General features: G+C 34.7%; 2 protein-coding genes across 5 annotated transcripts; one reads left to right on the top strand and one right to left on the bottom strand.

Moving 5' to 3' along the window:
- Positions 1-237: 237 nt before the first annotated feature.
- On the bottom strand, positions 238-11,804 carry LOC111055381 (high mobility group protein 20A). Of its 4 annotated transcripts, none has more exons than XM_039438494.1 (8): positions 11,730-11,804; positions 10,943-11,136; positions 8,668-8,847; positions 6,079-6,203; positions 4,771-4,923; positions 4,309-4,384; positions 3,288-3,503; positions 238-1,726 (listed from the first exon to the last, which is right to left on the bottom strand). In XM_039438494.1, exons 2-8 carry the CDS (start codon positions 11,094-11,096, stop codon positions 1,590-1,592), a joined length of 1,041 nt encoding a protein of 346 aa, XP_039294428.1. In that variant the 5' UTR covers positions 11,097-11,136; positions 11,730-11,804; the 3' UTR covers positions 238-1,589. The 4 variants fall into 4 exon arrangements, with proteins under 4 accessions (XP_039294428.1, XP_039294431.1, XP_039294430.1 ...); XM_039438497.1 differs by having other exon boundaries at positions 4,309-4,381; XM_039438496.1 differs by having other exon boundaries at positions 10,943-11,124; positions 11,730-11,796.
- Positions 11,805-11,812: 8 nt separating this feature from the next.
- LOC111055380 (guided entry of tail-anchored proteins factor 1) lies at positions 11,813-21,893 on the top strand. The gene is made up of 4 exons (XM_039438499.1): positions 11,813-12,199; positions 17,408-17,573; positions 19,105-19,172; positions 21,651-21,893. Exons 1-4 carry the CDS (start codon positions 12,128-12,130, stop codon positions 21,846-21,848), a joined length of 504 nt encoding a protein of 167 aa, XP_039294433.1. The 5' UTR covers positions 11,813-12,127; the 3' UTR covers positions 21,849-21,893.
- Positions 21,894-26,905: the final 5,012 nt, after the last annotated feature.

Here is a 26,905-nt window from a genome sequence, read left to right as displayed (position 1 = left end):
GAATCTTTATCCAGATCACGTTCTTTATTGAAACCTCATTTGTATATTAATGTTTAAAGTGATAAAAATATTGCAGAACGATCAATACCTTTTTACGTTGTTTTCTCTCCTTGTTTTGATTATTATAATTGTAATAGCAACAAATATTTATATTCATACACAATTGTTAAATCTAACACTAGAAACATCATTATTGAATAAAAAAATGGGAATCTCAAAATCAACTTGTAGACTCAATACAATTCAGAAACACTAATATATTTTCTGGCTGAACTTACAGTATAAGAAAATTATACAAATATCCTTCTTTTAGAAAAAAACACAAATGAACTACTCCCCTTGAATAAACGTAGGCCTATTCCAGTACGATACTATAAACATCATACATTAAAAATTCTCTCGTTTCTACACATTTTGTTTTATTTACACAGTAGCGTAACCACTCCCTATGAATCATAGACCTATTCCAACTCAATACTAAAGTCATCCTTCATAAAAATTTAACATAAATTTGAATAAAATTCCTTTCGTTTTCAACACATTTGTTTATCCTTTACACAGTAAAGGGGCGTTTACATAAGTCAAGTTTACTTGAATCCAAGTTTTGTGTAAAATGAATGCACTTCGCAAACTTGAAGTCAAGTTTACAAGTTCACAGAAACTTGAATCCACTATACCAATGTAGACCCTTCTTCAAGTTTTCTTGGTCGATTTTCAACATGTTTGACTTTTGGATTCAACTTGAATCTTGAAAATCAAATTACACTGACATTTCATGATAAAATACTGTTGAAAATGAGTTCGTCCAGGTACAATCAAACCTACAAATGGGGAAATGAGATAAATACACTTGTCAGTCAATGCAGAATGTATAAAAAACAAAATAATAGAAAAGTATGAAAAAGAGAAGAAAACTTTGAAACAAATTCTATTTTTTACTTCGTAATTACATACTGTTGAGTTATTCAAGTGAACTGACATGTTTTCAAAATCGTCCATTCAACTCGAAAATTAAAAAACTTGATTTCAAAGGAACTTGATTAATGTAAACGCAGCTTAACCAATGCACATGAACTCAACACATCCCAATCAATACTATAAAAAATCCTCATGTACCAAAATAAAACTCCTCCAGTTTTTACACACAATTTTCTAGTCTTTAGTTACATTTGGTAACCCGCTTTATAATGCTGATGTAGCTAGGCATTGTTATTTACTAGCCATTAGTTTAGTTGCTTTTTCGAGCCAGTCTGTTGCAGAGCTCGTAGAGCGTACATCGCTTATAACCATGTATTAGTATGTTGAAATAAATCATTCTTTTTAAACAGCTGGTTGGTTATTCCAGTCCCTTAACTTTTGACACAGTAACCACTCTCAATGAATCAACATTCAAGTACGGTAATTAGATTTCATTGGAATCTCTCATAAATTTAAAAAAACTTACTCCAGTTTTTACACATTTCATTAGTCTTTGACACAGCAGAGATTCATCCGATTGGTGATAATGTACGGTAATTAGATTTCATTGAAATGTCTCATAAATTCAAATAAACTTACTCCAGTTTTTACACATTTCATTAGTCTTTGACTCAGCAGAGATCCATCCGATTGGTGATGATTTCCCTGACCGTGGCAGCTAACTGGTGATTGGACGCATCCATTAGCAGAGTGTGCAGTTTCGACATGTAGTTGTCAATCGTTTGCATGGTAGGTAGTTGATTGGTTCCTAGAAAAAAAAAACATTTTAATTTGATTTATTGAAGGTTTTTCAGTTATCGGATTGATGGTTTGACACCTTGTGGGGACCGGACTCCCCATAATACTAAGATATCATTTCTTGTAGTGGTAATAATAAATATAATTTTCCTACAGTTACCTTGGAAAGTGGCCATTCCTGCACTGATTACAGAACGCAAAGAATCACTTTTCCGCTCTAGTGCGGGAAAAATTTTTCTGCACTCCAGATTTGCAACATGGCAACGCAAAATACTTAGTAGGTTATATGGAGCAACAGTGCAGCAAAATCAAAATGAAGTTGGTAACAGTGACTGCTGTGGCTGCTATAGTGAGCAGAGGTGCAACCAAGCACAACGCGCTAATTATTATTCATTATATATTATAACCAAGGACAACGAGGACTTTAGGATTTTAGGATTAAGGTTTTTATCAATAATAAAATTACACAGAAAAACATTTGATGCATTTCAGGCAATTTTACCCATAATTACCCACTTTTCATATTCAATGGTAACTGTAGGAAAAACTTAATGTGAAATACGTGCGCAAAGTTCCTCTGCTGCACTCAAGAAACCATTCCGCCCTCGCCTACGGCTCGGGCGTAAACGTTTCTTTCGGTGCAGCAAACTGTCACTTTGCGCACTAGTTGCACAAATAACTATTACATAAATAATTTTCATTTATATTTATAGTAAGATTCACGTTATGAAGCCAGCACCTGATTAACATTACTTTGCTATCCTTGTCATACACAAACCACAAACGGAATGTAATAAAATAGAAACATGTTTATTTTTACTATATTTCATAATGTAGATAAGTTAAATTGTTGTTTCGATTACTTGTGTAAATAAGGCTCTTCATGGATTTCTGTAAGCCTTTATATGTAATGAAAATGAATAAATAAATAAATTATTGTCTTCTCCATTCACAGCAGCACAGCATTTGAGAAAGCATTATATTCCGGGATGAGATATTTTAATAAACTTTCAGCAGTCATTAGAAACATAGGATCAGTACTACAACTATTGAAAAAACAGTCAGAGAGGTTGGGAGGAGAATTATTGAGGTTGCTTCTCTGCCTGCATGATAAAATACAAGCAATAGTTTAATACTTTTCTAATAACCAGGTGACTGCTGGTATCATCAGTCTGTATTTTATCAGGCCCCAGTTAGAATAAAAACTTTCTTATCGAGAAATTAATTGGTTTTTTCAAGAAATTGATAGATTTTCTCAATAAATTGATTAATTTTCTCAAGAAATCGATAGATTTTCTGAAGAAATGAATAGATTTTCTGAAGAAATTAATGAATTGGTTTTCTAAAAAAATTGATTGCCAATTTCTCAATAAATTGGATGATTTTTTCAACAAATTGATTAATTTTCCCAAAAAATCGATAGATTTTGAAATTGATAGATTTTCTGAAGGAATTGATAGATTTATTTAAGAAATTAATAGATTTTCTCAATAAATTAATTTTTTCAAGAAATTGAAAGATTTTCTGAAGAAATTGATAAATTTTCTCTAGAAATCAATATTTTGACTGACCTGGGAGTGGAATGTTGGCAAAACTGGCCGTTAGCGTGGTCCTGAGCTGCTGTAGGTGTTGTTGCAGGGCGGCATTGTTGCTTCGCTGCTGTTCAGTTTCCGCGTTCAGCTTCCTTACCGCCACCCGCATATTCTCCATGTGCTTCTGCAAAATGGCGTTCTGCTGTTCGTAATCGGTGTTGCTTTTGCGCAGTTGACGCAGTTCTGCCTCTCGAGCTGACAAACACAAACCAAATTCAATTTCCATCAACAAAAACACATTAATAAAACATTTGCATTACAATTCAATAATAACAATTTTCAGGAAATAAATATTTCCCCACATAGACTATTGGTCCGTGTGTGGGGAATTAATAGATAAAAAGCAAAGAAGTCGGTTTAATGCATAGTCGATAAGTCAAAAACTAATAGAATAACTAGTACATAATTGTTGAACGACCTTAGAGTCTTAGGTCCGGTTGCACAAAGGCCAGTTACATTTTAACCATGATTAATTCCACGAGAACCAATCACAGAAGGCCTTTTTGATGAGACGGCTTCTCTGATTGGTTCCCGTGTAATTAATCATGATTAAAAATTTAACCGGCTTTATTAAAAATGGCTTTATTATTTCTTGTTTGAAATAGTCAATTACATTTTATTCGTCAAGGAAATATATTTTTCAATGATTAATAAAAATTTAATTATTGACATTGAATTTCTTAATAATTAATTATATTTCTACATTGTTAAGTAACGTTCTATCAGCGTTGTGGAGGTGGGAAAAAATAACGCTATCTGCTTTGTCGAATGATAGACAAGGATAGCAACATCAATGTTAATCAAATACTGCCATTATAACATGGACCTCACTATTTATAGATAATATGGTTTTTATAAAATACAATAGGCCTACTTGTTATGTTGTAGTTTGACAAAATAAATTTAATTTGATGATAATAATAATTATGATCAAGTTGATGTAAATAATGAATCTTGAATAAAATCATATCGTTGGTTATGTAGTATATTCAGTACTCACCTTTGTTGTGATCGAGAAAATCTTCAGTGAATATTGGAATGTCGAAGCCATCTTCTGATTCTTTCTCATTCTCCTGCTGAAAAAAATTATTATAGGCCTAATTTTGAACTAAACATTGTTAGGTTTCACAAAGATTTGCACTCACTGAATATGATAAAAAAAATATTTAGTACAAGAAAATAATGACAATTATTGTTACCAAAGGCGAAATGGTCCTTTGGGACTCACAACAATTTTAGGTGAGTTCCAAACCAACAATGTAAAAAAGAACTCATAGATCAACAACTAGTATTATTATCACTCAATGCATGATTATTGATCGCCCCTCAAATACAGTGATAAAGAAGTGAAGTGAGATTCCAAAACAATTGATTGAGAAAAAACTCAATTAATAATCAGGCCATATTATTCTTTATTTAAATTTAGGCCTATATTTAATAGATATTTCCTATTGAAACTAACCTTGATATCCTCTTTCTGGGGTTCATCCTTTGGTTTTTTATTAGCTTGCATTCTAGCTGCTGCTACATACATCTTGTAAGCGTCCGTCTGCTTGTAGGCATTCATTTCCTGAATATATCTTTCCTTGTCTTGTTCAGCTGCGTTCAAATATTGCTGAAAAAAATAAACATATCTGGTAGACCTATTGGTTCAATTTTAAGGAACAAATGTTTATTTTTTATGTACAAATGGGAATTTTTATGTACAAATGTTAGATTTTGATTGACCGAGCGAAGTAAGGTCTAGTCGACGGTTTTGCATTTCTCTTTTTCTTAAAATGTTCAAATATTTATATGTTGCGCATTTACAGCGAAACGCAGCAATAGAGTTTAATGAAATTTGACAGGTATGTTCCTTTTTGAATTTCGCGTCGACGTATACATAAGGTTTTTTTTTTAAATTTTGTATTTAAAGGATAATACAAAAGGAAAAGGAGTTTCCTTCGAACACCAATATTACCGTAAAAATCAGACTATAGAATACTATTCATCATAATCAGCTGTCTAGTGGACTATAATACTACCCGTTCAAAAACATCGAACATCTTGAAAATGTATCTTTCCATCAACGTTAGTAGTAGGTAGATGTCTACTAACTTTCCATAAGCTGAGGCCATGATTCTAGTTTCTCCATAATTTTTTTTCATTTTTATTTATGTATTTATTAATTTTTGAGAAAACATAACAACAGGTGAATGTAACTTAATGAGCGCGAGGTCTATTGTTCACAGCAGTACTAGTATAAGATTGATTGGTAGCTCATGAGTTCTGAGTTAGGCCTATTGATAGAAAACATTTTTTTACATTTTTCTTTTTTAATCTGATGATTAAAATTGCAACAAATATTATTGGAAAGAAATTGATTTCTAAAATCATGAAAAGTGAGAAATGAAGTTTGTAGGAAATATTAGTATTATGGTAGTTTATTTTGTTAATTTCAACACACCGATTTTTCGCCAACACGACAACACAAAATGTTCTCTGATGGGTTGATTGGATTGGCGTATCGACGGCAGCCAGACCTGATAACAGCGCTCACACTCACATTCCTGGACGACATGGTGTCACGGCACCGTAGGACAGAAAGCTCTGTTTATTTAAGATTTTTTATAGACATTTTAAATTGATAAATTATTTATTAATTTTTGAGAAAACATAACAGCAGGTCAATGTAACTTAATTAACGCGAGGTCTACTGTTCACAGAACTACTAGTATAAGATTAATTTAAAACATATATGATAGAAACACAAATTAGGATTGATACTAACCTGTTTTTCTTGTTGGGGAAGGCTACTCCATTCTGAGGCCAGCAATTTCGTGATTTCCGGGAATGGTAAGTTGGGATTTGCCCCTCTGATCCTATCGCGGTTATCATTCAAGAAACGTACATAACCTGTAAGAGAAACCAAAATAAATTACCAAATTATAGCTTAGAGTGTTAACAGGCTATAACAATTTTTTCCAAAATGAGATTTTGTTCAAGTTAAAATCCCATTAAAGCTGGGTTTTCCTTTATGCGTAAATGCCGTCGTCGACCACGACAGGGAGAGAATTTCAGATTGGGTGGATTTCAATCTGTCTACATAACCTAAAAGATTATGTTCAATTATGTTGAATGGGGCAGGTTGACATTAGGCCTATACTGTACTTTTAAATGGCAACATGTTGATATTATAAGAAATGTTTAATTCTTTAAAAATAAACACAAATAATGAATAGTTATTTGTATATCTAGAGTGAAAAGTGCTGTTTTTTCTCCCTGAGGGAAAAGTTTGAAGCCCGAGGCGAAGCCGAGGGCAACAATTTTCCTGAGGGAGAAAAAACATTTTTCACTCGTGATATACACAACATTTTTCCTCCATCTACATTTTTATAAAAACTGCAAATAAAATAATTTTTAAAAACGTATGTGACCAAACAATGTGTTACAACATAATCTAAAAAGTAAATAGAAACAGCTGGCTTGTAATCACAGTTCTCCTCCGACAGCACTATCTGTCGGCTAAAGTTGTAACAACAATGACAGCCACAACTACAGCTATGATGAAGTTCCCGTTTCAAATTTGATTAGTTAATAAGTAATATTCGTTGGCTGGTATTTTGAATAACATGGATTAAAAGAAAAAAAAATATAATTTTTTTCTAGTATAGTGATATGAAGTTTGTAATAATAATTTCAGCATACAAACATAAATTTTATATATCGATCAAATGTCTGGTTGAGGTATTGAATTTAGTTGGTTTAATGAATACTCTATAAGCTTCCTCATCTGAGCTTAGACCTTCTGACCTATTCCAAATGTAAGTTTTTAAAATAGAGATGCTTCCCATGTTATTTAAATGGAGTCACTTTTACTCCCTAGGGAGTTTTTCTGTTTTTTAGTACCGAGAGCGAAAAAGTGACACTTTAGTATCATGTTTCAGGGAGTAAAGTAAGTACTTTTGACAGTAGGTGGAGGAAAAAGTTATTTGATCAGCTGTTTTGGCAAACTTGAAATTTTGACAATATGAATGTCAACAATGCTTGCCGTCGACGACTGCGGAAATTTACACATAAACGAAAACGTACCTTTAGATGCACTACATACTAGGAAGCCTATTTGAGATAAAAATTCAAATAATAATATCTGAGAGTCAATGCATCATTCTCAATACACTATAGGCTACTGTATCACATTAAAATTATATAATTTTATGTATCTGTATTCGGGGCTGTATTTGTAAACTATTCTGAGGGTGTAGCCTAATCACATTGAATGAGTACATTTGTAAGAGCACGCTTTGTTATGCATGTTCAAGCGGCAGATGAGAAATAAAATCTGGAAAGAGCAATGGAAACACACACTGAATTGAATGAAAAAGACTAAGATATTGTCAAACTGAACGCTTGCACTTGCTGGTTATGTTCACTGTGAGCACGTCACAACATATTTCAATGGCATCTTCCACATTTTTTTATTTGGCTCATGCATGATCTACACATTTATTTATTTTTCCTACAGTTACGTTGAAAAGTGGCCATTGCTGCACTGATTACAGAACGCAAAGAATCACTTTTCCGCTCTAGTGCGGGAAAAATTTTTCTGCACTCCAGATTTGCAACATGGCAACGCAAAATACTTAGTAGGTTATATGGAGCAACAGTGCAGCAAAATCAAAATGAAGTTGGTAACAGTGACTGGGCTGCTATAGTGAGCAGAGGTGCAACCAAGCACAACGCGCTAATTATTATTCATTATATATTATAACCAAGGACAACATTTTTATTCAATTTGACAATAAATTAAGGTTTTTATCAATAATAAAAATACACAGAAAAACATTTGATGGATTTCAGGCAATTTTACCCATAATTACCCACTTTTCATATTCAATGGTAACTGTAGGAAAAACTTAATGTGAAATACGTGCGCAAAGTTCCTCTGCTGCACTCAAGAAACCATTCCGCCCTCGCCTACGGCTCGGGCGTAAACGTTTCTTTCGGTGCAGCAAACTGTCACTTTGCGCACTAGTTGCACAAATAACTATATTCAATCATATAACATTTTATAACACAAATTCCAGAAAAGTACGACGGACTTAAGCCCAAAACGGTTCCAATTCTAATTCATACGACAGTCAAAATGTAGCTAGGTTATGTGTTCTTTTCACATTTTTCATTTACACACTGCAATTTACAATCCAACATTTTTACAGAACAATTACAAAATTGCATAAGAATCTATAACATAGTTATGCTTGTTTCTGATTCAGATGCAAATGGAACAAAATAAATTTGTGAACTTTAATGAACAAGAGCTGAATGCAGTCGTTTTTTAAATTCATTCATGAAATGTAACTCATTCATTGATACAAACCATTCAAAGGTTGCCGGGGCGCAGTCAAATCTCGTGGCGTACGCTTTCTTTTCTTTGCCTTGTTGGGATAGTTGGCAGCACTGTTTGCATTGTTGGCCGTGCCAGCAGTTGGCAAGCCGGCGGCGCCCCGTTTCGTTCCGCCATTTTCAACTGCTAATGAAGCGGGAGTAGCTGGTGTCCCTGCAATACAAATTAATAAATTATAAGAGTGAATTTTTAAGAAATTTAATTTTGAAATAATTTGATCTCATACATTTATAAAGTTCCAATTTATCCTACATCAGAGCAGGAGTAAAAAAAATTTGAAATAATTTGATATAGTGAGGTCTATGTTTTGTGTATTATTATTAGGCAATAAATGAATTTCATTTGATTTTAATTTGATAATGGCAACCTATACCACTCACTTTTTGAAAGCCACATCAACTATGGATTAATTCTATGGGGTCACGCACAAGCCGTTCATGATGTGCTGTTCATACAGAAAAATACCTGAGGATGTCCTTCTCAGACTCCAGTGATCATTGCCGGTTTCTCTTCAGGAATCTTGGAATCCTCACTACGTACAGCCAGTATATATTGTGCTCACTGATGTACATGAAGAAAAACAAGGATCTGCTACGAAAAAGAGGTGATATTCATGTGTACAATATTAGATGTCCCAGGATCGATTTTAAAGGCACATTGTTTCGGAACAGGCAGTAATTCCTGAACAATGAAAGGAAGAAGACGATACTAACATGTTGTCTCATTGCAGATACCTCGCAACAGACTAGCTGGTACTTACAACAGCTCTCTAACACAAGCCATAAGACTCTTCAACAGCTTTCCCAAGGAGATACTAGAACTCTAGGTTCTACATGATTGTGAAGAACAAACTCGTTGAAAAGCCACTCCACTCACCAAGGAACTTGAGTAAAGAGCCTTTTTTTGGGGATCTAGCACCTTCAAAACAGGAATATCCATGCAGTTTTTCGAAAGTATGTGACAGAAGTTTTTTGAAACTTCCAATCTGGAGATCCCAGTCCTAGTCAACAACTTAGGAAAAAGTATTCAAGTAAAAAGGCTCCTGATCTCTGCCTATCTTCTTCTTCTTATCTGGAATTACAACCCAGCGCGGGTCACAGCCTCCCTCAATTTCCGCCTCCAAGCATCTCTGTCAACCGCTCCACTTTTCCATCTTCGCACCACAATTATTGCTGCATCCTTATACACTACGTCTATCCATCTTGTTCTGGGTCGCCCTTTCCTTCGCCGGCCATATATTTTCCCTTCCATTGCCATCTTTGGGGGGTAGGCATCGTCAGCTCGTACCAGGTGTCCTGCCCACCTAAGCCTGCGAACTCGCATCACAGTGACTATATCTGCATACTGGTACAGCCTATAAAGTTCGTCATTATGCCTCCTACGCAAGACTCCTGCTTCCTGTATGCCTCCAAACACTCTTCTCAGGATCTTTCTTTTAAAGACGCCCAGCATTCTTTCATCCGCCACCGTAGTTGCCCATGCTTCACTACCATACAGTAAGACAGGCATGATGATTGTTCTGTATAGCAGCAGCTTGGTCTTTCTACTGAGAGTACGTTTTTTCATCAGAGTTGATAGCGCGTAATAGCATCTATTGGCTAGCATAACCCTTCGCCTTACTTCTTTACTTGAATCGTTTCTGGAGTTTATAGAATATCCCAGGTATACAAACTCTTCTACGATTTCGAAGTTTTTCTCCTAGATCTCTATGCTTTGACCATGCTCTCGCCCTTCTCCAGAGTTGGAGGCCACCATAACTTTGGATTTATTCTCATTTACTACCAGACCGATTTCTGCAGCTTCCTCCAACCGCGTGTAGGCGTCCTTCATAGCTGCTGGCGATCTACATGCGATGTCCACATCATCTGCATACGCTAATATCTGAGTCAGTCTATTGTACAGTGATCCTCTAGTATTAATTCGCGAGTCCCTGATTACTTTTTCTAGAGCAAGGTTGAAAAGCAAACATGAAAGGGCATCCCCCTGCCTTACACCATTTTTCACTTCAAAGGGCTCCGATAAGCTACTTCCAATCCTTACATAGCATAACACCTTCTTCATTGTCATCTGCACCAGTCTCACAAGCTTCCTTGGCATATTCATCTCCACCATATATCTACCTATAAAACCAATTATTTATTTATTTAATTAACAATTAACAACAAAAGACAGTTGTTTAAGAAAACTGATGGAACCTTCACAGTTACGCTAGGTTTGATTAATTTAAAATATAAATACAGTAGATTACCAGTATTTGGAGTGTCAGTTTTGTTGACAGGAGTTGCAGTGGCAATCGGAATGGCTGCAGTTGATGTACCCTCACGCACAGCTGAAGGGTTTGTAACCGGTACGTCTGTTTTGTTTTCTGTCTCATTGTTTGGTAGTGGTTCAGAGGTATCCATTGTCAGAAGGATCTCTCAGGGAAGCTGACTATCTACAACACTATTGAAAAGAATTTAAATTAACTACATTGATAGTGTTAGAACAGTTTTTTGATATTTCTATTGTATGATCAAGTGATGAATAATTTTAAAAAAATAACAAAACTCTCTCATTAACTTGAACTGTTTATAGAATACACAATTAAATATTTCACCGGCTTACAAGAATATAAAGCACAATAAAATACCAAATTGTTCATGTTTATAAAGACAGTAGATTATTTAAATTAAAACAAAATCTGATAAAGAACCTATGAGCTACACATAACCATGCCGGCGGATGTGTGACAAATTTGAGTAACTATAAATGGGTAAAGTAAGAAAAATAAAAATGAAGTTTCAATATTTCAAGTTTATTGACTACATTTCATTATCCTATCATGATCCAGAATGAAATATAGGTTTTATCTGATGATTAAAATAAAATGTTTTGTTGTCATAAGTCACAAAAACAAAAAGGATGAAGGATGGAGTTTTCTAGTCTACAGAAGCATAAAAGCTGATTCAATGAGACAAAATAATAAATTTTAAATAATCTAAAGTTTACTTATATGTACAACTAAAAATTATATAAATTTTAATAATAAAACTTACGTAAAATATTATGAATCAACAACACAACCACAAGCTGAACAAAAAAGCAGACAAGCAGAGTTTTTGCAACTGCCTTTTGGATCAAATAATAATTTCCGTTAGATAACCTTTTAACTCAAAATCGCAGAAATTCTGAATAGAATAAATGATAAAAAATATTAATAAGATTCATCATTGTGATTATAATAGATAAATAATAGTATAAATTCATTTTTATATAACAAGATTATCATGAATATCGACTCGTCTAATGTCTTGTTGATTAAATCTTCCCTTATTTTGAGGTTATGTAAACTGTTTGTAAATAAATGTTTTTGATAAAACTGTATACTCTAAAATTGAATAATATTGGATTCCATAAAATTATATGTTTATGCTTAGTCAATTAGATAATCAAAATGTCTTTCTTGATAATTAATGGTATAATTTTAGCATTCCTTTGGGAATATGTGTCTATTTTTCTAAAACCGGTGAGTTAATTCATGTCATGTTATAATATATTACTTACTAGGTGAAAGCTAATAATATGCTAACAAATTTAAATGCATTAATAGTCATAGAAACTCTAAAAACTCATGACCCTGGAGAGTTTACTTATAATGAAGTGAAGTCATTTCATTAGTTTAGAATACTGTAGCAATTAGCTCTGTGGCCACGCTGATAAGAACTCTGAGATTAGTATTAAATTTGAGTGCCTGCTATTTTTGTCAGAAGGATGACAACTTAAAACCCAAATCCGTTGGATAATATTATGTTTAAATTGTTGCTTCCGAAAGATTCGGAACCCACCTGAAATTGAAGATTCATACCTCATCTTCATCATCCTATCCATCACCCACGCACAAGCTTCAGGCTCATATGAGCATCACTCTCGGCCTTGGCAAAGAAATCTCACTGTACATTGCTAAGTATTTATCTACAATGCCATCTCAATTTATTATATTGTATATTTGAGCTACATGAGGGCTTTAATATACAGTGTTTTATTCAGTGACTACTCACTTGATACTGTTCACCAAGGACTGGAATTTCCAGATCGATCCAGAATATATAAATAAAGAATCATCTGGGTTGTGGAAATCGCCAAACCGCCAAAGAGAGGCTCATTATCCTGCAGCTAATACAGAGGTCTATACTGTAGTCTCTTCCTTAGTGTTGAGCTGAATTTCTCAAACTGCATGTCTTGCACTTCTCTTGGCACGTTGAAACATCAGTTATGGGCAGAAAATTGGGAAGCTGATTTGAGTCCACGACTGTCTGCCTCGAGGCATCCCTAGTATGGCAGTATGACGTTTGTTGTAGTTGTGTATGTCACTCATTTTTGGCAGCAGCTCTTTGGTCTTCTTAAAATACAGCAATGAGCACAGTATGTACTGGCTGTAGTCTGTGAGAATGCCAAGGCTCTTGAAAAGTGGACAGCAATGATCAATGTAGTTTTCAAAAGTCATTAATCTCAGTGCTCTCTCTTCTGCATGCGCAGTATATCCTAAACAGCAGAAGCATGTCCCCATAGGAGCACTCCCTGCATAAGATGACTGTGGAAGAGTCAAAAAGAGAGAAAAGCGGTCACTAGGCTTGTCAACCTCGTTTCTCAGCCGTCGTAAGAGGCAAATGACTATGAAATGTTCCAGCACACCTGATGGTTCAATTATTCAATTTAATTCTTCATCAATCCATGACCAGCCTATGCTGAATATATTTCGTCATATAAAAATTAAAACCACTCAAGTCTACACTAATTACACTTAATCAAGATAGCATGTCAAATAGGTGGACAAAACTTGTGATCTCCTCTTCACCCAATCAATAAAGTGGGAGGTTAAGCAGTTTATCTCGCAGTATTTTTCTGAATGGTTTCTTTTCAGATTCGAGAATACACTAGCATAGAGAAACAATAGCGTAAGTAGATATCCCATGGTATAGGGCTTTTATGTCGCAACTTTTACTGTTATCTCAACCAGATTATTGTCTATTACTATGGATTTTTAATGTTTTGGCGGGGTGAGAGTGTATGAACGGCTGATATGAGAGACTACCAGTGTCACACAGCATCACGGGGAAGAACTACGTTGACTATGGGCTTGGAATAACAGTAAAAGTTGCGACATGAACGCCCTATACCATGGGATATCTACTTCAGCTATTGTTTCTCTATGACACTAGTTCCAGGACAGTCTTCCATCAAGCCAGAAGCCCAACAGTTGGGCCGGTTCAAGTGTAGTTTTGTGCCCCTTCAAAAAACAGACAATAATTTATATCTTCTCCTCATTCAGCTTTACTTCAGCCTGTTTGCCGCAAACCACAGCCTTGCCTCCTCGAACATACAATTCCATCTCAATGTATTGTATTGTACAATAAATATTTTTTTGCTGAAGGTGAAGTCCAAATGATCTTTATAGTCAGGTCCACGTTATAATGACAGTGTTTAATTAGCAATGGTATTGATATCCTTGTCTTTCATTCAACAAATCTCTTGCTTTGCTCTGTTGACAGATCGTCTTTCAACAATGTAAAATTAATAATTAACAAAATAATTCATATTAATTATGATATTATTGGAAAATATAATTTCTCGCTTAATAGAATATAATTCATTCATTCATTTATTGTATAAAATACTATAATCATAATATAAATATGACATTGGAGGAAAAACTAGGCTGAGCCTGTACTATTTCTTTCCAAAAATGTTGATAAAATGTTAATGTTGTCCAAAAGATAAGGTTATGTAATCACACACTGATACGTTACTTGATTTTCGGTCCAGGAATGATGATTTAAAATTTTGAATGTTGATTTTAAACTCTAAATGAATCACAGAATGTATCACAATGAATTAAAAACTTTAGAAATATTGCACTCATTATTAATTGATTATTTTAAACGAGAATGAACCGTTAATATTAAATCAATAAACCTGTATCAGCTCTCGTCTATAGAAGACATTGACTAGGCAGAGGATCGGCAACGTTGTTCGGCTATCTTTCTTCACTGCCATTATAACGTGGACCTCAATATAGACTTGTGCGTGGGTAATGATAATGAGAGATGCTACAGTTATAGGTGGGTTCCGAACCACCGGAAAGCGATTTTACAACTCATGAATCATAATATACAGAGGAGTTGGCTCAAGCGGTCACCGTTCCAATGGGAGTACAGACACATGAATCTTAACTTAGCTGAGCGATAGCTTATCAGTTCGACCACTGAGTCAAACACCCGTATGATGAGAACTCCAATCCCAATGTACAGTAATCACAGTGTAATCCAAGCCCCGGGGAGCTTCAATGTACAGGCTTTACTTGTTAGTTCATGAAAACAAGATGAATAAAATAGTAATTTGAGTACCAGAGGTCTCGAGAATAGCTGTGGCTCCTAACCCCTCAAATACGTTGAGGTTGAGTGGTACAGAGGACTTGAAAGGACTTGCTCCTAACTCCGCCTAATAAAGATTTTTTCATTTCATACGTTGGAAATGAGACCAACTTTCTCATTCGCACATATCATTCTTTCTCTCTCAGCGTGCATAATGTCGGAAACAAGCATAGAATATCTTCAATCTTCAATCTTCATTTGTAGGACCATTAACCAGCCAGATGAGCTGGGTTGGTCATCACGTCAAAAATACAATATCACACAGAAGTTTTTGACAACACTGTCACGTCAGAAAAATAAAACATAATGGCATAGATGGCTAAACACGGTGATGGCCACTAAATGTCAACTGTAGACTCCTGAAAAAATTCACTCAAGGAGTAGTATGGTCTGGCACGCAGCCAGAACTTGAGTCTCCTCTTAAACTCACTGTCACTCAAATGACGCACAGATGGAGGTAGAATATTAAAAATTTTAATAGCGATATTGGGATAACAGTTCTGAGCCTTACTTAGCCTACATCGAGGAACATTGACTTCGAGAGCATTTCGAAGTGAGTAGGCACTCTACAACCCCCTCAAATTCACTGTCAGATTGGTATTCCTAATACCAACCAGGGAAGCAAAGATGAACTGGCTAAAAACTGTGAGAATCCCGAGTCTGGCGAAGAGTGGCCTACAGTGCTCCAGATGACCACTGGATGACAATATCCGAACTGCCTTCTTCTGCAGCATAAGAATACTCTCACAGTGTGAAGAGTGTCCCCACAGCAGTATTCCATATATAATGTGACTATGGAACAGTGAATAATAGGCCATAATCAAATGTTCCTCAGTCAGCAAGCACCTCAGTCTTCTCAACAGGTAGATCACACGAGACAATCTTCTGCATACAGCATCCACATGAGCACTCCATGTTAACTCTGGATCGATGTTGAATCCCAGAAGCTTCACCGGTTCATTCAGTGAATGATTGAAGTGGTTTCTCAGAGTGCACATGATATTCTGTGTCTTGCCGACGTTGAGCAACAGCTTGTTCTCCTGAAACCAGCGTTCTGCACCAGCAAAGGACTCCTCCAACTCAAGGGTGGCAGCTGCAGGCGAGGATCCTCTCCCAACAAGGGTTGTGTCATCCGCAAACAGCAGCTCACTTCCGCCGACTCTCAAATCGTTCATATGCAGGATGAACAGGACTGGCCCCAGGACAGAGCCCTGCGGTACCCCATGCCGTACATGCAGTTCGCCAGATGATGCACCCCGAACATTCACTATCTGCCTTCTGTCAGAAAGATAGGACTTGAAAGTGTCAGCAACAATGTCCGTTATACCATACTGACTCAACCTTCCAAGGAGAAGCTCATGAGACACTCAGTCAAAAGCACGTGACAGGTCACACAGAATCTCCACTCTCGAATGCATCAATGACTTCGTTGATCAGTATAGAATAGGAACGTCGGTTTTGGAGGCCAGTAGTAAGGAGATTTCCTCACCGCCAACGAAAATAGGATAGCATACAATATAATAGAAACGTCATTTTTGGAGGATAGAAGTTAGGAATGGTTCAATGATTTATTTCAGCCAAAAATACATTAAGTACATTAGGCTAAGCCATATTACTAAAATAACTTATATTATTAACTTAATTTATTATCACAGAGGGCACTAGTCTTTGAGAAGAGTTCCTTACCCCCACGTGATCAGTCAAATATAGGAGAAGGCGAGGGACCAGAACTATTCTCAAGGCTTCTATTTCAGGATTCATAATGGAGTGGGATTGAAACGGATGAAAAAACGGAAGAAAAATTTCTTTTATTATTTCTCATAACAATGAAAACGTATTTTTGAAAAGGGGCGCTCAGAAGCCAATTTCTTTTCAGTAGAATTGATAATGATTCACGTAGATCATTCTCACTTTCGAATACGGAGTTGCAGGCTAGAAACAGTCAAATAGATGACGTCAAAAATAGCAAGATGGCAGGTCAAACTATACTGTATTTGTGCGCATCTAAATATTCATTCATAGTAGAATGGATTTCTCTTCTCACAACTCAAATCTGTTTCTGAAAGCAATACCCTGCAGGTATTTGAGACAAGTAGTCTTTTTTCTTTAGGGCTACTTTTGAATATCAATAAAAATATAAATTTGATTTTGTCGTGACAAAATAATTTTAGGAAGGGTATTCAGATTTATATTTAAACCAACAAGTAGTTTACACTAATAAGCAGCTTAATTAGTAATAAAGGCAGTGTAAATTAATTAGTAATCCGTGATAATAACACTTTAATCTACGTTTTGCTTTTCAGATGATTGCTGTCATTTGTAGAAAAAACAGTCCACATAAGCCATTAAAACAAGACATTTCAAATCTACAGGATGAACTTAGTAAAATATCTATGATTGATGAGTTCGCAAAGTATGCTAGACTCCAGAGAAAGTTGAATGCTTTGAAAGATAAATTGGGAAGCGAATGTAAGATCAATACCGTTGTAATGAATAACTATAATTATTATTATTATTCAATTAATATTTCCTAACTTAAAAAAAAATATATGATAAGAAAAATATATTCACTTCCTATTACAAATAGGAAATATTTATAATATTACATTATAGTGAGGTCCACATTATAATGGCAGTGAAGAAAGATAGCAGAACAACATTGCCGATCCTCTGTTTTGTCAATGCCTTCTATAGATTTTAGCTGATACAGGTTTATTGATATCAGGGTGGCCACCTACCGGGAGAACCGAGAATTCCTCATTAATTTTTCCAATTACTCATGAATTTTTCATAAGTTTTTATTAATTTAGTAAAGAAGTGTACAGTACCAATAAACACAAATAAAACATACTTGACGGCTAGCAATAATAATTGGCTAATAATAATGTTTTTGAACTACCTAACCTAAAAAAATATCTAAAAACATGGATAATATTCTTGTCATGTCAAAAATTATCAATATATTATTTGTAAATTTAAATATGCTGTTTGCATTGCTATTGCTATTCGTCATGGAAGATCAAACTGAAGATTTCCATAATAAATTCTTTACGAAAGTATCTTGTTCCTCAAATACCGCGGATAATACTTGGAAAATTTGAAATTTTACTCTGAAAAACCGGAATTACTCATGATTTTTTTTATTTTAAAGTGGGTGGCCACTCTTAATTCATATTAACGGTTCATTCTCGTTTAAAATAATCAATTATATTTTATCAAGCAAGAAATTATATTTTTCAATAATTTCATAATGAATTTTCATAATATTAAGATGAAATGTTCTGTTAATTATTAATTCTACATTGTTAAAAGACGATCTGGCAACAGAACAAAGCGAGAAAGAGATAGCGCTATCCGCTTTGTTGAATGATAGACAAGGATAGCAATACCATTGCTAACTGAACACTGCCATTATAACGTGGACCTCATTGTAGGGACTATAGGGGTGTGCCTGACCCAACGGTTAGCCTGATATCTAATCACTAATATTAGCCTAAATGAGTGACAAGCATTATCAAAATTTCAAGAAAACTATCTGCAATACTGATAACTGTAGATTTCAGAAAGGACTTCTTTCGTCTTCTAGTCCATCCAACAGAATTCAACTTCATACTGGATAATTCAATTATAATTATTACTGTTAGTGCCGGTTGCACAACAGCCGGTTAAATTTTAATCGTGATTAATTCCACGAGAACCAATCAGAGAAGCCGTCTTTTCAAAAACGCCTTCTCTGATTGGTTCTGTGAAATTAATCATGGTTAAAATTTAACCGGCTATTGTGCAACCGGGCCTAAGTCATTAAAATATCAGCTTTGTTTCATGTCAATTACCAATGGAAAGTCAGATACTATTCTAGAGAAAAAATAACTATCATGTTTAGCCATCAAAATTTGATCATGAAATTGTATGAAATATTGAAATGCAGTACTGTAGTGTAGTAGCATAAATTTATAAATTTTATTGGAAAAAAGATAATCAATCTCGTGTATTGTTTCAGCAACTCAACACCTCCAAGAAATGGTCAAATTAAATTTACTGGTAACAGGCATTACACAAGTTTTATTAGTAAGTACCAACTAATCTCATTATATCATCATTTTAATTATACAGTACTGTATATTTAAATCCTAGATTTAAATTTTATTCTAACAATTGCAATAATCTTTGCAATTTTGTTGCTGGACCTGATCGCAATGATATTCTATTCCTGTAGTCTCAAAGTGATAACTTACTACTAATCATATAATCAAAGACCTTAAAGATGCATAGACTCACATGCAGCGCTAGTGTCGTACTTGGAATTGAAATCCGCCATTGAGGGGGCAACCCATAAGATTATTACATACCAATGCCACCAATGCCTTTGTGATCTATAGTATTACAAATATATAATATCTCGTGCTAAAATACCCCAATGGCGGCCTTCAATTTCAAGTAAGAGCTATCATTGGGAAGGCATAGGCATTGTGGGTCTATATCTCTTTAAGGTCTTTGATCATAATAAGAAAACAAGGATATTTTCAAATTTCACTAGAAAATTTATTAAAAACTTTAAAACAGTACCTTGAACGTTCTGTATCCTCATTCCTCAGTACAGCTGATGATGCGTTGATAAACGTGAAACCATGGTACTGTTTTAAAGTTTTTAATAAATTTTCTAGTGAAATTTGACAATATCCTTGTTTTCTTATTATGGAGAGATTTCACAACATCGCCATCAATTCTACTAATTTTATTACTACTAATCTTATCACTTTCTGAATATTTGTGAGTACCTAGCTGTTTTATTCAGTACTAATCTTATCCTTGAAAGTGCAATAAGCTTTCTATTTTTAGGAAAACACAAAATTTCAAAGATGTCAGTGAAGAAATATAGGAAACAGCGTTTCCGATTCTTTGCCTTGCCACCTTACCTTCTATAGAGGATTATATCTTTAATCTACAGAGGATGCCATCATCTATTAATAGAGGATAGCTGATACAGGAATATATGATGTAATATTAACTGTTCACTCTTTTTGAAATAATAATATTTTATAAGTAAATAAAATATACCGGATGTTTCAAAAATGACTTAACAACTTTGAAAATTCATATAAATCTTATTAAACAAGGTACTGAGCTGGTTTTGGTGTTTTTTTAAAGAAAAACACTCCAAGTTTTTATTCGCGTAGCCCGCTAGTGCCTGGTTGCGCAGCACAAACGCTAGCGGCAGTTACGACAAAGATGGCTTCCTTCACTGGACACGAGCGTGCTAGCTGGGTGTTTTGGTTTGAAGAATCAAAGTCTGCGACAACAGTTCAGCGTAATTTTCGTACCAAGTACACTAAAGATACTCCTATGGTGAGGTCCACGTTATAATGGCAGTGAAGAAAGATAGGAGAACAACGTTGCCAAGTCTCTCCTTTTTGCCACTTAGTGTACACAGCTGTTACTCAATTCATCCCATTAAATTTGATCTAATAATAATTATCATTTCCTTGATGAAATAATCAATTTAATGTCAAATTAATGAAAAAAAAATATTTTTTCATAATTAGATTTTATTTTTCTACAAACCTGAAATGGCGGCTAATTTAAAAAGCTGTGATACAACAATCTGAATTTCAAAACAACAGAAATCATCAAGTTGATAGTTATTCTATTCCAATTTCCTTTAAAAATAATAGAAATCCTTTTTAAAATAAGTACTATTTCAATTGAAATAATTCTAAAATAACCTTTCAATATTATGTATACCGGTACGAGCAGGTCTAACCTTTACGTATAGGCTAACTGAAGCATGGATGAAGTCTAGGATGGTTAGTTATCAACTTTTAAAATGTCATTTCAGGTATTTGTATTTCTCATACGGTAATGTCTAAAAATTATTTAATTGTTCCAAAAATACATTTTTAGTGAATTATACGACTTGTGTACTCAAGTATTTTGATAGAATGAAGAAAAAAAATGGCGGCTGAGAATTGTTTGTTTACTTTTGTACAGTCACTGTCAAAAGTAAAAATAAAATATTCTGTCAAACTGACAACATTGCAAAGCGAGAGAGAGATAGCGCTATCTGTTTTGTTGTATGATAGAAAAGGACAGCAACAGCATTGTCAATCGTACACTGCTATTATAACGTGGACCTCACTATAGTTGGCCTACAATTTATGAGTAGCATAGATTTTTTGTAGAAACAGGGTGTTCAGTAAAACATACAAAATCCTTAAGTCGTCCAAGCACATCTGACGAAGTCGTTGAGTGAAATCGACTATTCTTTTTTCATTCTTTATTCGTTTATTTTTTTACAATGAAGCACAGAATGGGAGAGAAAAACTATCGATGGTATGTCTACAGGATAACCTACAGTAGTCACCTAGAACATCTTTAGTTTAAGGTAAAAAAAACTTGAAGTGTTTTCCTTTAAAACAACACCAAAACCAGTTTGTTTAATAAGATTTATATGAATTTTCAAAGTTGTAAAGTCATTTTTTAATCACTCAGTATTTCTTAATGATATCACACTCAACACAACTGTAATGTTTCTATTTTTTGTTGCAGGGCCTGATCACAATTACTTTCCTATGGATGTACTGGTATGAACCTGTCCTTGTCTTTCCCAAAGCTTGGGTAGCTCCAATCTCATCTTTCATCTCTTTCCCCACCTCGATTGACGGAGCAATCGGGCTTCCGTTCTGGTTCAGTGTTTGCAAAGTGTTCGCCAAATCAACGTCTACACTTATAACGTTTAAGAAATAAGTTGATAATAAATTCATACAAATAAACATGGTTCAAATCACAAAATTTGTTCTGGTGCTTTCTAATTATTAATTCCCAGGTGGTTCCCAAACAACCTAAACTTCAGATGATGGCTATGCACAAAACTCTACTCAACTAAAATTGTAGATTTATCAAGCTTCATTTTTGAATAGTTAGTCATGTCAGTTGAACGCATTTTCCCAAGATATGAGCGTGGAAACAAAACGCTTGATAATAGAATTATTATATCGAGTTTATTTTGTGTCCAGTCCATTGAATGGAGAGAAGCGGAGGAGTGTTTCTTTCTAAGAGAGATTAACCAATCAATTTTTCTATTCACTCCCATATCATAGGGGCAGGACATGGTTGTGATTTCATATTGAAACCTTTTTTGAACAGAAAAGTGGTCCCAAAGATTGAGAGCGTTCCTGTTTAAATAATGAACTCACAATTGCAACTTTTAAACCACACTCATCCCTTTAGCACATGAGGTAAGGATGAGGACTTTTTATATGTTCTCCTCCTAACTAGTCCCAACAAAGCTGCAAAGTCAAAAATTACGTTCAAAACATTCCCTCCGAATTCCTCTCTCAAATGGTTGCATTTCTATTGTTGCAAATCTAGAGATTTCACACCCAACACTAAAGCTGCTGCAACAGTTGTAGGAAAATGCGTTGAAAAATTAAGTTCAAAACATTCCCTCCGAATTCCTCTCTCAAATGGTCTATTGTTGCAAAACTAGAGATTTCACTCCCAACACTAAAGCTGCTGCAACAGTTGTAGGAAAATGCGTAAATATGTGAAATTATACATTAAATCGAAGAGAATTCATTGCTCTATAAGCTTATAATCAGCATTTATTTTTTCCATCGATGTTGAAAAAGTTATAAAAGCAAAAACAGCAAACAATTAGAGGCAAACGTGTTTTTCCTGGTGGTTCCCAAACTTCAGATGATGGCCTGCACTAAGCGAATTGCATTTTATTCTGGATCAGCAAAATTTGAGATCAACATGTCCAACCGGAAATTGAAATATATTGGGTACATTTATAGATAAACACAAATCTAAGTACCCTTTTTAAAATTATTTAATCACGGCATGTTTCGGCTATATAAGGCCATTATCAAGACTTACAGCTATCTAGACATTATATAGACTATTTTGATTACCTAGACTTGATAAAAGCATTGGCATTATATAGCCTGATTAAATAATTTTAAAAAAGTGTACTTAGATTTATATTCAAAAGTAGCCCTAAAGAGAAAAAGAGACTGATATAGTTATTTGTGCAACTAGTGCGCAAAGTGACAGTTTGCTGCACCGAAAGAAACATTTACGCACGAGTTGTAGGCGAGGGCGGAATGGTTTCTTGAGTGCAGCAGAGGAACTTTGCGCACGTATTTCACATTAAGTTTTTCCTACAGTTACCATTGAATATAAAAAGTGGGTAATTATGGGTAAAATTGCCTGAAATCCATCAAATGTTTTTCTGTGTAATTTTATTATTGATAAAAACCTTAATCCTAAAATCCTAAAGTCCTTGTTGTCCTTGGTTATAATATATAATGAATAATAATTAGCGCGTTGTGCTTGGTTGCACCTCTGCTCACTATAGCAGCCACAGCAGTCACTGTTACCAACTTCATTTTCATTTTGCTGCACTGTTGCTCCATATAACCTACTAAGTATTTTGCGTTGCCATGTTGCAAATCTGGAGTGCAGAAAAATTTTTTCGCCCCACTTGGATGTAATGAGCTGGTTTACGTGTGTCATATGGAGGCCGAAAGTGATTGTTTTCTGACCAGGCCGGTAAAATTTTTACGGCCCTAGGGCTGTAAAATAACCTTGAAGTCAGCTGATTCTAATTTGATGTGAACGTGTTTACAAAATAGTTTATGAAACGGAATCAGTTTATGCTTCTAGAATTAAATAAAGTTTTTGCAATAAGATACTATCATTTTATTTGGATGAATGAAATACAAATAATGAGATATTATAAACTATTCAAATTCAATTTTCAGAGTATAATAGAATCTAACCTCAAACCTCCTAGTACAGCGTTTATCATGGAACATGGTGGATAAACGGAATCATTTTATGCTTTTAGAATTCAATAAAGTATTCTGTAATAATATACTATCATTTTATTTGGATGAATAAAATACAGATAAGATATATATTATAAACTATTCAAATAATTCTATTTTCAGAGTAGGATAGAACTTCTAACCTAAACTTCCGTTGACATTCAGATTGGCCAAATTTCAAGTGTGCTAAAACAGCTGATCAAAAACTTTTCATTCTTTGTGTTTATCATTCAATAATCAAAACATTTATAATAATATAATCTTATTGTCATTTGGAAGAATAAAAAGTATAAACTCAACCTCTTACATAATTGAACATAATCTTTTAGGTTATTTAGACAAATCAGAATAAAAAATAAAAATACTTGGACAATTTCTTGATATTCAGATTACCTCAGATTTGCTAGAGCTATGACCTTCCACTTTTGCTTTCGGAAGTGCTTATAATAGACAATTATTCTCATATATATATTGTTTATTTTCCTGTGTGGCGAAAAATAACGTTCTCACCATGGGCAAAAATGTTTTTCCGGCTCTCAATCTTTTCTAGTCCTCGGCCTACGGCCTCGGACTTGAAAGCCGATTTCGAGCCAGAAAAGTCCCATTTTCGGCCCTAGGTGCGAAATATACTATTCCCGCACTAGAGCGGAAAAGTGATTCTTTGCGTTCTGTAATCAGTGCAGCAATGGCCACTTTTCAACGTAACTGTAGGAAAAATAATTATCTCAGCTCGGAGAAATATTTTTTTATAAAGATGTTTATCTGCTGCTATTGTTCAGTCACGATATTAGGACTATAGTAAGGTGCATGAGGTTTCTTAATGGTAGTGGAGAAAGACAGGAGAACAGCGATGCTGATTTCTCTGTCTTACCACTGTCTTCTATAGAGGATAGCTGATACAGATATATCTGTTGAGATGGTAACTATTCGTTCTGCTTGTTAGAAATAATAAATTCGTCAAGAAATATACTTTTCCTACAGTTACGTTGAAAAGTGGCCATTGCTGCACTGATTGCAGAACGCAAAGAATCACTTTTCCGCTCTAGTGCGGGAAAAATTTTTCTGCAATCCAGATTTGCAACATGGCAACGCAAAATACTTAGTAGGTTATATGGAGCAACAGTGCAGCAAAATCAAAATGAAGTTGGTAACAGTGACTGCTGTGGCTGCTATAGTGAGCAGAGGTGCAACGAAGCACAACGCGCTAATTATTAGTATTATATATTATAACCAAGGACAACATTTTTATTCAATTTGACAATAAATTAAGGTTTTTATCAATAATAAAATTACACAGAAAAACATTTGATGCATTTCAGGCAATTTCACCCATAATTACCCACTTTTCATATTCAATGGTAACTGTAGGAAAAACTTAATGTGAAATACGTGCGCAAAGTTCCTCTGCTGCACCCAAGAAACCATTCCGCCCTCGCCTACGGCTCGGGCGTAAACGTTTCTTTCGGTGCAGCAAACTGTCACTTTGCGCACTAGTTGCACAAATAACTATTTATAAAGATGTTTATCTGCTGCTATTGTTCAGTCACGATAATAGGACTATAGTAAGGTCCATGAGGTTTCTTAATGGTAGTGGAGAAAGACAGGAGAACAGCGATGCTGATTTCTCTGTCTTCTATAGAGGATAGCTGATACAGATATATCTGTTGAGATGGTAACTATTCGTTCTGCTTGTTAGAAATAATAAATTCGTCAAGAAATATACTTTTCATAATTTAATGATAAATTTTCATAATTTGAGATTAAATATTTTGTCAATTATGTTTATACATCGTGGAAAGACGATCAGGCAACTTTGCGTTGCTAGAAAAGGGTAGTGCTATCTGCTTTGTCGAATGATAGACAAGGATAGCAACACCAATGTTAATCAAATACTGCCATTATAACGTGGACCTCACTATAACGAGCATCTTCCCTCTAATGCCACAATTTCTTGGGAGTCGCCTTGGATCACGGAATCATGGTCATGTCATGCTGACTCTTTTGAAGCGTTCAAGCTCAACAGCCTTAGCCCTGTCAAAAATCTCAAGGGTTTTATTGCTAGATACTGGGATCCTTAACATGAGTATTACGAGCCATTGCTCTCCTATGGAGTTGGAGTATAACTCAAAATGGGAAAGTGACATAACCTAGCTATATTTCAACTGTTTTTACTTTCCTTGCCCTACTACCATAGGTAAGGAAAGTATTGCTTTCCAAAAAAAATTAAGGTACCCTAATTTCAAGTTTTCTATACGTTTCAAGGTCCCCTGAGTCCAAAAACATGATTTTTGGGTGTTGGTCTGTGTGTGTGTGTGTGTATGTGTGTGTATGTCTGTGAACACGATAACTCCATTCCTAATCAACCGATTGACTTGAAATTTTAAACTTAAGGTCCTTATACCATGAGGATCCGACAATAAGAAATTCAATAAAATTGAATTCAAAATGGCGGATAATTACTAAAAAACCATGTTTTTCACGGTTTTCTCGAAAACGGCTCTAACAATTTTCTTCAAATTTATACCATGGATAGCTATTTTCAAGCCCTATCAACTGACATGAGTCTCATTTCTAGGGAAACTGCAGGAGCTCCGTTATATTCTTGAGAAAAATGGCGGATATTTACTAAAAAAAGGTTTTTCACGATTTTCTCAAAAATAACTTGACCGTTTTTTTTCAAATTCATACCCTGTATAGTTATTTATCAGCTCTATCAACTGGCATGAGTCTCCGTTCTGGGAAACTGATGGGGGGTCCACCCCATCCTTGAGAAATGGACTTAGTAACCTCCTTCTCGTGTAAGTAGCGCAGTTCATAAAAAGAACACATAGTCGAGATATTTCATTTGTAGAACAGCTTTATTGACGACTTTAGAAAAATTACGACTAAAAGAAATAATCGAATTTCACAATTTACACAAAGGAAAAAGTACTCTGAAAACAATTATATATACACATATACAGAAGTCTG

This window comes from Nilaparvata lugens, chromosome 11, assembly GCF_014356525.2.
Source record: "Nilaparvata lugens isolate BPH chromosome 11, ASM1435652v1, whole genome shotgun sequence".
Classification (NCBI taxonomy): domain Eukaryota; kingdom Metazoa; phylum Arthropoda; class Insecta; order Hemiptera; family Delphacidae; genus Nilaparvata; species Nilaparvata lugens.
Note: the sequence above shows the minus strand (reverse complement) of the source record. Positions and strands in the feature narration are given on the sequence as shown.